Genomic DNA, 12,692 nt, shown 5'->3' on the forward strand with positions numbered 1-12,692 from the left:
TCCCTCTGATAAGCCAGATATGGTTGTTGCATGTGAGGTTTCGGACAATGACTCCCAACAACTCCTCTCTACCTCCATCAGATATTTCACCAGAGTCAATTTGACTCCACTCCCAAGGAGGATAATCACAAGTTGGTTAAGAATATCTGTCCTTCGGATGAGACGTTTAAACCTAGGTCCGATCTGCCTGTCAAGTGAATGTTAAAGATCCCATTGCACTATTCGAAAAGAGAAGGGAGTTTCTCTTGGTGTCCTGGCCAACAATTCCCCAAATAAAATTGGTCACTCATGGCTGTTTGTGGGACATTGTTGTGAGTAACTGGCTGCCTTGTTTTTCTCACAAAATACAGTCAATCCATTTTAGTGTATCCTGTACACTGTAAAGTGGATTGATTTTAAGATAGCTCAATGCCGTGATAAGGCACTATATTAAATACAAGGATTATTAATCTCTCGCTATGTATGTATATTCAATCCAGATTTTAAGGGAAGATCTATCTCAATGCTTCCCCCGCCCCAGCTCTAAGGAGCAACTGCCTATGCTGCATAGCATTTGATCTCGATCCTGTTCCCAATCTGAGAATGAGTTAATCAGTGAAGCTTTCATAGCCTTTACTAGAATTCTATTCTTCATCATAATGAGATTCTGTTCTAAGTGACTACTTGCATGCTAAATTTATGGTGCTTTAAATTTGGTATGAATAAACCCAAGGGCATCAATTGTTTCAATCTAGGTCAGGTAGCATATATAGTATTTTCAACCAACTAGACCTAAATTCACTCAATTTCACAGCAAACAAAAGTTCAGCGTTTAACTTCTATATTACCCAATCTCCCTCAAATATGTATATGGGAAATCAAAACAGAGTTGGATATTGAAAATTCAAAGTTCTTTGCAACAGATCCTCCACATTAAGTGTACTCCTTACTCAAGTTAAGACATTATGGTTCATGAGTAAAACCACAACCATTCCCTCTTTCACCCCCAAAAAGTATTTCACTTTTCACTAAATTACTTTTCATAAGTTATTGGGAAACAGATCTCTTTTTAGAACAAATACTAGTGCCTATCTCAAATTCAGGTAGTGACAACAACAAACAAGAGAACTGAACTTTAGAAACATTTGCTTTTGCATTGGGATCGAATATGCAACCCCTAAGAGTAGGAGTGAACATCATGTTAGTCAAAGTAAATACTGGAGCAGAGTTCCCATGGGTTGGTGTGATGTATTTCCAGTTACCTCCAATAATCACTATTAGTGATTCCCATTATGAATTCCAGGAAATATTCTCTTAGGGATATTTTAACCTAAATAACTTCAAATCACGTCAAAATGTAATTGCATGCACAAGAGACACTCAGTTGTAAACAAACAGATGTTTCTGTAAAACATCTGAGGAACCAGCATTATCTTCTACAGAAATATGTTAGGTTAGGTGGTAAAGACCCCCCCACCACCCCATCTTTCTTCCCTCCCCCCATCCCACCCACATCTAAATGAAGTTTGCATGCTTACCCATTTCGACTTATTTACTGTTGGAAAGCAGAATTGATTCAGCACATTCAATCGGTTATCCTACCTAACTTCAGTTACTTTGATAAGTGGGAAATGGATTAGATGGAAAAACAGTAGGGGCTAAGTCAAACAGCAACCTGAATATTTAGAGTGCAGTGAGGAGCCTTCATGGGTGAAATGATCAGAGGTAGACTTTGATGGGGATTTCTGCATCAGATCTTGCTGTTTTTGTTCGGCCTTCAGAAGTCTCAGTTGCTGTAGGCGTCTACTGACTAAACTTACCCCAGGTGATCGATTGGGCTGAGGTTTTAATTCTGACAGACAGAAAGAGTGAATGACAGAAACAAAAACAAAGAGTCAGATGTAAAAGAAAGACAATGAACCAAAGAAGGAAAAGAACAGTTTGCTTGTATTTAAGCAATTATAATCAGATAAAAACAAATTCAGAAAGAATATCAATGTTCCCTGTTAAAGTTGATGATGTTGGAGTCAATGTAATACTTCGCAATTGAGCAAAGCTACGGTCTGTACAAGGTCATGCAATTTAAGCATCTTATCTACAGGCACATGTCAGGTAGTAATATTATAAAATTGTTTATAATACTGATACTGTATATCAATTGTGCCAGAGATTTAATTCTCCAAGCTGGAACAAACTTTTTTTTTTAAAAAACATTTTGTGCAAAAGGTATATTACATAGATTGTATTTTCATTTTTTAAAAAAATAATAGAACCTCTGACCTCTGTTATTAACCTAAGTAGAGAATGTAAGCACACAGATTAGTGGGTAACATGACTTATTCCCCTGTTCAAGTGCCAATGCTTGAAAGCAATACCAACATGATAAAAAACAGATTTGGTTACAATCAGCTAAACACTATGATTCAAGTGGCAGAGAGAGAAAAAAACAGCTCTTTTCTCTTAAGATGCTTTCATACTACCAGTCAAGTTAAAACTCACACTACCAACTTTCCCACATCCTATTCAGTGCTTGACAGTCTTGCAAGTTCCTTCCCACCTAAGAATGTGGATCAATCATTTTTGATCCGAAAAAAGCAGCGATGGAGGGTGAAATATTATTTAAAGAATGTGAAGTTAATAAAACTTTTCCCTTATCCTACATGTACTATATAATACTCAAAAACAGTGTTACAATAGGGCTAAAACATCTGCATTACAGCTGCCCTAAAAATATGCTTAGCTGATAAATTCAAACAATTCTAATCAACAACTTTGAATCTGGTGCAACAATCTCAAGGTTTGCCTAGAATCTAACCATGGTTTTTGTTTAACAGACTTCACTTCAAGGATGCATCTTAACATTGGAAGGACCTTCTTCATCCATTCTTTTTGTGATCTTGTGAAATTATTTAGTATGCATCGCACAAACATTTAAGCAAGATGCTGTTTGGTAACCAAGTTTCCCGGTACCCTGGGACTGTAAGAGACAAATCTGTCAGCTTCTCCTTTTTGAAATCTAAACTGTGATGGATTTATAGTCTTATGCTGGAATCCCATCTTGTGATTCAGCTGTTTCACCCTCAAAATAGCTAATCCTGACGAGATAAATAAATAATAATCCCTATTTTGATATATCGCCTTATTACATCGTTGAGCTGTCTCAAAGCGCTTCATGGGATACAACATTTTGCGTAAATACAGTATTTTGTGGGCAGAATGCAGCAGTCCATTTGCATACAGCAGTGTCCCACAAACAGCCATGGAGCAAGTGACCAATTTCACTATGCCTATCAAAAAGGACCCCTCTTGAAAGGTATAAGGAACAAGACTAATTTTCAGAAAACTTATTTGCAGAAGTACAGTATTCACAATAACAGAATGGAACATCTTGCGATTCTACAAAGAAGAAGGTCTCTTACAATTTGTGAAAATTCAGTTCTAGGTATGCAAGTCTTATTACAAATGACCAAAGATTCTATGATTATATAAAGGGCTCGTCATGAAAACCATCTGATTTTGTGTTAAACTAATAATTTCTAATATTTAGAAATCTAAATGATAGATGTGTAGACTACATTAGTTTAACAAGCCAGCTACATTTTATGGTGAAGATTTAGATACGTGATCCTCTTAACATAAAACTACTATGATGGGAAACTGTAATGTATGATTGACCCCATCATACACTCAACTGATCAAAAGTGAAAGGATGATTCAACACGAAAAAAATTCCACAATTGACAGTAGTTACATGTGAAGCATAGTTGTTACATGGAGAGAGATTTGAGCTACAAAGAAGCGAATAACCAATTAAGGAATGTTAGCCTGAAAACCTGGAGAAACTGCCTTGTCTTTTCATGTAATGTCACCTGTACATGGTAATCTAGAAGTTCTCTGAATATATTCCAATCAGCTGTAGTGAAGCTGGGAAAGAAGCTAATGGTGTTTTTAGTCATGTCACAATCATCATATGATATAAAGTTGTCATCGGTCACACATATTAATCCACGTGAATGCCAAACTTCATCTAGAGGAAAAGCATCATTATCCCACTAATCTACTCTGCTTCTGTTCTAATTGTACTGTGTGGAACTGAACTAAACAAAACAAAAATCTGCTATTCATAACAAATAATGAAAGAAAGCAGAACATTCAGACAGGAAAAAAAGGTTACTGATGCATATGTAAAGAAATGCAGGTTTTCATAGTTAAATATAATTCTGTTCCTTGTACTGTCATAAAAGCTTGCTGACAAGTCATTTAAATCACTTTGGTGATTCAAGGAGGGAAATATGACATTCCTGCAATTATAGCATTTCTGTGTCCTGATGAAATCTTCCAAAATGTTTGAAAGTACTGTTTATATAAGAAGACTTCTACATGTATGCGGATGACACCCAACTCCATCTCTCTGCCTCCACCTGCGAATTCAGGACCACTGATGTCCTGACAGAATGTCTGTCTGACATCAAGTCCTGGATGAGAGCTAACTTTCTACAGTTGAAAATTAACAAGACCGAGGCCCACCTGATTGGCTCCCATCAGAGCCTCCACACCTCAGGCACTGACAGAATGTACATCCCACCTCACTGAGCCAGTCTGGAGCCTTGGCGTCTTGTTTGTAGTGTCCTTTCTACCCCACATCTGTGGTATGACCCGCTCTGCCTTCTGACAGCTCCACAACATCACCCGGCTCCGCCACTGCCTCAACCCTCACAGCCGAAACCCTCATTCATGCAATCATCACATCTAGGCTCGATTACGCCAACTGCCTGCTTGTCAGTCTCCTCAACTCTTCACTCCACAAGCTGCAGACCATCCAGAACTCTGCAGCTCATGTCCTCTCCCGCACCAGGCTCCATGATCCCATCACCCACACCCTCTGCAGGCTCCACTGGCTCCCCATCCCCCAGAGGATAGAGTTAAAAATCCTCTTCCTCGCCTTCAAAGAGCTCCACAGCCTTGCCCCTTCCTACCTCTGTAGGCCTGCTCCACGTCCCCTACCCGCCCCACCATTGACAGTCAGGCCTACAGCCTCATCCTTTGGAACTCCATCCCACATTCCCTTCACCATGTCCCTCCCTTGCCTCTTTCAAATCACATCTCAAGACCCTCCTCTTCGACCGCAACTTTGGCCACCGTCCTACCCTCCCTGCCCTCCACGATCCCAACCCCACCCTGCTTGGGTCCAAATCCCTGACTGTCCAGCACCTTGGGACATCCTCCCAATGTGAAAAGTAATGTAATCTTGTATTGTATTAAAGCTTCAAACAATTGCAGAACATAGGCTAGAAAAATATATAGTCTTGACCTATTTTCTATAATTTCATATTGCATAAGAATAATACAAAATCTATACCTATAAACATGCTTCACAGCCCAAAAGCTAGGGATGGGCAAGTGGATCAAATACATTAGGGAATTTTTAAAAGGAAAATGTAATTACCCTTGCTTAAATAAAAGGAAAATGATCCACTGGGATTGTCAGAAGTTGTTTTTTCCAAACAGAAATTGCTGTTTTCCATTTTATCTAAAAAGTGTGTTTAAAATTGCTTCAACAACAAATGATACAATATTGCAAATGAGCAGCCATTATTGCAGACTGTTGCATACATACATGACTTTTAGTTCTTCCAGACAAGTGATGCATTTGTATATAAATATTAAGGTATATTTCTGATCCAACCCAATTTACAGCATTGAGTGCTATATCAGCAAATTTTCTGCTCTTACCTCCTTCGATGCATTAATAACTCAATAATGTAATACATATGGCAGTGTGTTCAATGCCAGGATTTTCTGGAAATTGAACTCCTTTTTATCTTATAAAAATGAACAAATACATTCTGCCAAATTAATTGGTGCAGAAAGATCACTTATCAATGCATTTTAAAAAGAGAATTGGCTTGAAAACAGTTCTAACACAGTATGCCAGGTGTTGAATATACCAGTATATTGCAATATCTGTGCCTCTTCCTGTTTTATTTAACATAACACGTAGGAGTAGGACATTCGGCCCTTCAAGCCTGTCCCGCCATTCAATCATGGCTGATCTTCTAATCTAACTCCAGCTAATAGCCTGACCCTGCCTTATCCCCATATCCCTTAATCCCTTTTGCAATAAGAAATCTATCTATCTCAGTCTTGAATATGTTCAATGACTGAGCGTCAACAGCCCTTTGGGGTAGTGAGTTCCATACATTCACCATCCTTTGAGTGAAGAAGTTCTTCCTCAACTCAGTGCGAAAGGGCTGGCCTCTGATTTTAAGGTTGTGACCCCTGGTTTTAGTTTCTCCAACCAGGGGAAACAATCTCCCATTATCTACTCTATCATGCCCTTTGATGATCTTATAGGTTTCTATAAGATCCCCTCTAATTCTTCTATTAGAGAATACAGACCCAAATTGGTCAGCCTAACCTCGTAACTCATCCCCTTCATCCCTGGTACTAACCTAGTAAATCTACTTTGCACCCCCTCCAAGGCAAGTACATCCTTCCTTAAATAAGGAGACCCAAACTGCACACAGTATTCCAGGTGTGGTCTCACCAGGGCCCTATACAGTTGCAGCAAGACTTCCCTACTCTTATGCTCTAATCCTTTCATAATGAATGCTAACATACACCTTCCTAATTGCTGCTGCCCTGCAGACTAACTTTCTGTGATTGGTGTACAAGGACACCCAAGTCCCTCTGGACGCTAACACATTCCAATCTCAATTTTAAATTGTTTTCCTTTAATGCAACATTTTGAAATGAACTGGGTAAACCAATCTTTCAAATTGGGAGGAATTCAAGGCTTACATTTTCAATGTCACTCATTAAGTAATTGAGTGAATATCTGAAACTCAACATGAAATTATAAGAGGCGTTGCTGATCATCTTGATTATTGCATTGCTATTTGTTCACAACTATGACAGCATTTATTTACTCTAAGAATATAATAAAGCAAGTAAACCAAAGCAATTAGAGTATTTCCTATTATTGCATTATGGTTTTACTGCTTTTCTATTGCCATGCTATGATTAAATATGCTTGCCTGAGCTTCTCTATAAGCATTGTCAATATCACGTTATGGTTGCACATAAGTTGAGTAGCACGTCTCCTTATCAGTTACCTCCCCAATTCCTTGATCACTTTGATAGGTTCGACACAGGGAGAGTTTGAAGACTTGGATATTTCTCAGAATAAAAGAATTACAGGCTAGGATCTTAACCTAAGTTAAGTTCTAAGTTACTAAGTCCTAAGTTACCTAAGTTCTCAATATCTGAGAAAGATACTAGATTCAAAAAATCTTCAGGTATTGGGCCCCTAATTATCAGAATTTTTAGTTCCATGCTCTTTTATTGGAAAAAAAAACCTTTGTGTATGCAATATAAAAAGATATTTACAGGCAGGTGTTCTCCTGACCTGACTGTGGGGGATTCTGAGTTGTCTGTGATGTACGCTTTTGTTCACCATCAGGTGAAGAAAGGAGAGAAGTAGAAGACGAGCCAGTAGCTGATGAGGATGTGGATGGAGCTGGAGCTGAAACTGTAGAAGAAGATGAAGATTGAGGGAGTGGATCAGCCGGAGTGTTAACCTCCATTGTACTCTCTCCTGTTTCATCTAGGGCACCTGGTGTGTTTGAACCCGGCACATCTGATCTACCAATATTGCCTGTAAATTAAAGAGAAACGCATAATAAATCAATCAAAATATTATTTTACTCATTCAACAACAGTGTTATTCTGTTAAAAAGTTAACTAACTAAACAGGTTTTAAAAATCAAATACTAATAATCATAATATTAAAATTAATAAAACCATTAAAAATTAATCTTAATTCATTGTATTTTATTAGTAAATAATAATTAATTACAAATATGATTTCATTATTATTTTACACTAGTAAATTTAGCAGAATGCATTTTGTTCATTTCCATAAGATAAACCAGAGTTTAAAATTAATCTAAATTAATACCAAATCATAAGTCAATGTGATTAATGAGGTCACAAGGCAAAATGAACTGAGTTTCTTTAACGAGATAGAAAAAATATTAAATCAAGATGGTCCCAATTAGAGAAGTCCTGTTATGTTACACAGATTACAGGTTTTAGGTAAAATTAGGTTTTAGAATTTTGCTTTACAAGAAAGTGTACACAAACAATGAGTGTTTCTAACAAAAGGGAAAGATCACTGAGTTTGTGTGTATATATATGAGGTGGGGGGGGAAGGGAAAGAGGTTAGCTTTCTGCTGTCCAAATATAATAATAATAATAATAATAATCCTTGCATTTGATATAGCGCTTTTCACGTCGGGAGGACGTCCCAAAGCGCTTCACAGAACACACTGTAAAGTGAATTGACTGTATATTTGTGGGCGAACGCGGCAGCCAATTGCGCACAGCAATGTCCCACAAACAGTCGTAGATTGAAAATGACCAATTTATTTATTGTTTTTGGTTTTGGAGGGATTATTATTAGGCTCTGTGTGGAGTAAGGAAACTTGCCCAAGGTTTCGCCCTCTGCCTGGAATTGAACTCAGGTCTCTCGCTTGCAAAGCGAGTGCTCTAACCACTGAGCTACAGGACTCCAAATATGGTTCTAGATGCTAACTGTGATGAGACACCACTGTGCCAAGGTGACCTGACTCTTAAAAATAGGTTTGTCCTTCAGTCATTTCTGTAATAGCTCAAAACGTTTGTTGGTGGTGTCTCTCTTAGTGGTGCTTATACTCCACCTTCATACTGAAGAGTTTCTGGCTATTTTAAAACTTATTTTAACAAGTAGTTCAACCCATCAAATCCTAGGGATTTTTTTTGTATATATTTCCTTGAATCTTGAAGGTAATTCAAGTATTAAATGCAGAACGTTCATTCATCCCCACATTTCAAATATTCATACCTTAACATGCTTCCTTCCAGACAAGAGTATTTCTTTCCTACCACCAACACCTCAAACTCAGGTTTCCCAAAATACATAAATTTTCTATTACCGTAAAACTCACATAAGTCACATCAGTTGGGACCATATCATTTAATACGATTTCACAAAATACGAGTTCTAGGCAAACTTGGGCAAGTCATAAAATCCAATTTAATCAATAATCTACACGACACATGCATACTTCAATGCAGCTGGTAAGTTCGCATATATCAATGGGTCAGCACTTAATTTCTTACAGTTCAATGCAACCAGTAAGTGCGTATTGCAGCGACAGGTCGAGACTTGATTCCATGCGCTGGTTTCAAACGGAATACTGCACATGCATCGACGGGTCAGAACTTCATTCTCCAGGATTCAATGCAGTCGGTAAGAATAATAATTGTTCTTTTTGATAAACCGCCTTTCATGTTTCAAGGACAATTCAAAGCGCTTTACAGGATTTACTGTAAAGTGTACAGACTGTTTTGTGGGTCAGCTATGCACAACAATGTCCCACAAACACCCATGGAGTCAGTAGTGGCGTTACGAGTTAGGAGATGATTTGCTTTATAAAATATGACTAGTGCAAAGAAATCTAAATGATTTTTGATAGGAAAGTGAATGGGACTTAGGTATATGTACGACTTAGACAATTTTCAATTTATAAGATAATACTTATGCAAATTTTACTGTAGCACATTCAGCATATTGCTCTCCCCCAATGGAAACTTCCCTATTTGAGTTTTTGTTCAAGTTAAAATGTTGGTACAATTCACATCAACAACAACAAAATTACATTTATAGAGCGTCTTTCATGTTGGGAGGACGTCCCAAAGCGCTGAACAGTCAGGTGTCAGGGCCCGAGCATGGGGGAGGGGTGGTGTAGGGGTGAGGGAACATGGTGACAGTTCACTTCAAAAAAATGGCCTCACCAATGGGGAGAAATTCCACCAGGGTTCAGATAAGGTAGCATTTCAAAGTAACCAGGGTTTATCTATATAAAGAAATCATCTTTAATTAAACAAAATATACCAAAAAGTGACTATTATGGTACAATGCAGTGCATGTTATGTAATATTTATGATCTGTAACAACTATGTACCTCTGGATCGTGATCTTCCCCTTCCTCTTAAATTGCTTTGCGCATTTTCGCTGGCTTCTTCAAACCACCTGGACAGCATATCTGACATGCGTTGCATTAGTGACACATTGGGACTCTGCTCTCCTGAAAGATTAAGCAATAATTTCATAGAAATCCTCTCAACAAATGTTGGTATTGGGTGTCTAAGAATAGAGTGCAGTAAAATTCAGTGGTTCTTCACTCTGATAATATACTTATTATAATAATCCTTGCATTTGATATAGCGCTTTTCACATCTTCTAGACGTCTCAAAGAGCTTCACAGAATATGCTGTAAAGTGAATTGACTGTATCTTTGTACTTTTGACAGACTATGGTTAATCGCGGACGTCCGGTAAATCGAACAAAACACCCGGCCGCGTTTCATTTGTATTCTTATTCGTTTTAAATATCCTGGCTAATTCGGACAAAATTCCTGATAATCTGGACAAAATGCCACATTGGTCGCCACTGAATGTACTCACTCGGGTCTTCTGTGCATCTCCATTCAGCCATGAGGGGCTCCTGGATGTAGATGGGAGGATCAAATTGCGATTGGCAGCGGACTCCAGCCATTCACAAGCAGCTGGAGTTGGGCTGTCAATCGGTGTCGGGGCGGGGGAACAGGGAAGAACAAGGGAGGGAATATCGCAATTGATTGACAGTTGAGCTGCTTGTGAATAGGTGCAGCCCATCCATTCACAAGCTGCTGCAGGCTGTCAATCACCTCAATGCTGCTGTTAATCGGTCTCCTTCACGTCCATTGGGAACAGCAATGGGAGGAAGCAAGCGCCGCTGCCGCTCCACTGCTGGGCGGGTAAGTACTGAACCGTAATTTGCAACGAGCAGGACAGGAAAAAAAAATGTAGCCACAATCTTAAGAGAGTTGCTGACAATCATACACCACTCTATCACCAACTTCAGGAGAAGTGGGGGTGAGGAGGGGATATACATATTCAAATAGGTTACAGTTCACTTCAGCGGTTGGGTATGAACACGGTACAGATTTGCAATCTTGCCACAACAAACAACTGCTTGGCAATGCACAATCTGGGAGTGGCAGCTAGCAATCTTGCTGTCTACTTCAGAGTCTATTCATATTTATTTATAATCAGATTGTGTGTCTCGCACCTACCCTCTTGCCCTCTTGATTGGCTCACACCAGCACCTCAGGTACTGGCAGCATCAGCATCCATGTTTCTACCTCACCAAGCCAGTAAGGAACCCGGGCGCCTTGGTCGACCTTCAACTGTCCTTTCTCCCACATATTGGTGCCATGACCCGCTCTGCCTTGCCCCACCTCTGCAACATTACCCAACTCAGCCACTGCCTCACCCCTCAGGCCGCCAAAACCCTCATACATGCATTAGTTAGCTCAAGGCTCGACTATGGAAACTCCTTCCTTGTCGATCTCCCCAACTCTTCCGTCCACAAACTGCAGATCATCCAGATCTCTGCAGCTCATGTCCTCTCCCGCACCAGGCTCTGTGATGCCATTAAACCCAGCATTGCCTGGCTCCACATCCCTCAGAGGATAGAATTCAAAATCCTGGTTCCTCACTTTCAAGGCCCTCCATGGCCTTGCCCCCTCCAACATCTCTGACCTGGTGACCTCTTATCACCTGTCCGCTCCCTCCGCTCAGCAGACTCCGGCCTGCTCCGGGTCTCCCACCCAACCATCGGTGGCCGGGTTTCAACCTCTCTGCCCCTACTCTTTGGAACTCCATCCCACAATCCCTTCACCTTGCTCACTCTCTCAGCTCCTTCAAGGCACGACTCAAGACCCTCTTCTTTATTATACTAATAAACCGACAATGTCTGTCTATCTGTCTGAGCTTCATGAAGGATCTCAACAACCGATTGACGTAGAAACATGATTTATACCTCTTCGGAAAGGTCTTGCATATGGAAGTGATATGGCCATATTTGTTTTCAGGTATCTCCTATCATTGATGGGTTATGACCTAAAATGTATTTCAGTTTTGTGTTTTTCGGTACAGCTTCGGCCACCGAGTCAAAGTGACGCTGTGGCATCCTGCAGTTACACCTGATAGCAGCGTCGGTTCCCTTATATTTATCCATCAACAAGCAGCCAAAGCAGTTAGAAATTATATCCTTTTCTCATCACATTTCATATTAAGCACTCAACTTCCTTGCAGACAGCAGCAACTGCAGGACACCTCCTTCAGGGAAATGCTCTGCACCACAAAAGCTCACTACAAAAATTATATGGTAAGACAATGTTACCATTTTGAATTTAAACACTTAATCTTGAGGATACATGGTCAATTTAAACTTATTTTAGATTCACTCTATCAAGTTAACCCTCAACTTCTTTTGGTTTCATGTTACGTTATGTATCATACATCCTATTCACAGTTTTGAATAAATCAACAGATTGCATCAGATCGACAAATTGTATAATAATTGGTCCACAGATTTTATAATTAATGAAAAGAAAACTTTACCATCTCGTTCTCGCTCACACTCTGGTCTGGCCCTTGGACCTGTATCAGACCAATCCCCTCGAAGCCTTAGACGCTTAACAGGTGGCTGACGGATCTAGAAATAATCACAAATTGGGGGCATTTAAGAGAGTGCTATTTTTAAAATACAATATACCTCAAAACATATTTTCAATATCAATGCACAATAGCATCCTGTATTTGTTAAAGAGCAGTATTGTTTT

The 12,692-nt window shown here is 39.4% G+C and overlaps 1 protein-coding gene across 5 annotated transcripts in view; it reads right to left on the reverse strand.

Moving 5' to 3' along the window:
- Positions 1-12,692, reverse strand: part of dcaf6 (ddb1 and cul4 associated factor 6) — a 63,183-nt gene that overhangs the window by 27,399 nt on the left and 23,092 nt on the right. For 3 of the 5 annotated variants that reach the window (XM_007901782.2, XM_007901792.2, XM_007901802.2), the window contains exons 8-10: positions 12,472-12,565; positions 9,987-10,109; positions 7,388-7,636 (exon numbers count right to left, since the gene is read on the reverse strand). In XM_007901782.2, the coding sequence (XP_007899973.1) occupies positions 7,388-7,636; positions 9,987-10,109; positions 12,472-12,565 (466 nt within the window). Of the gene's footprint in view, positions 1-1,654; positions 1,832-7,387; positions 7,637-9,986; positions 10,110-12,471; positions 12,566-12,692 lie in introns of all 5 variants that reach the window. The other 2 variants (XM_007901764.2, XM_007901772.2) reach the window with 1 other exon arrangement.

Source organism: Callorhinchus milii, unplaced genomic scaffold (genome assembly GCF_018977255.1).
Source record: "Callorhinchus milii isolate IMCB2004 unplaced genomic scaffold, IMCB_Cmil_1.0 Scaffold4, whole genome shotgun sequence".
NCBI classification, from domain to species: domain Eukaryota; kingdom Metazoa; phylum Chordata; class Chondrichthyes; order Chimaeriformes; family Callorhinchidae; genus Callorhinchus; species Callorhinchus milii.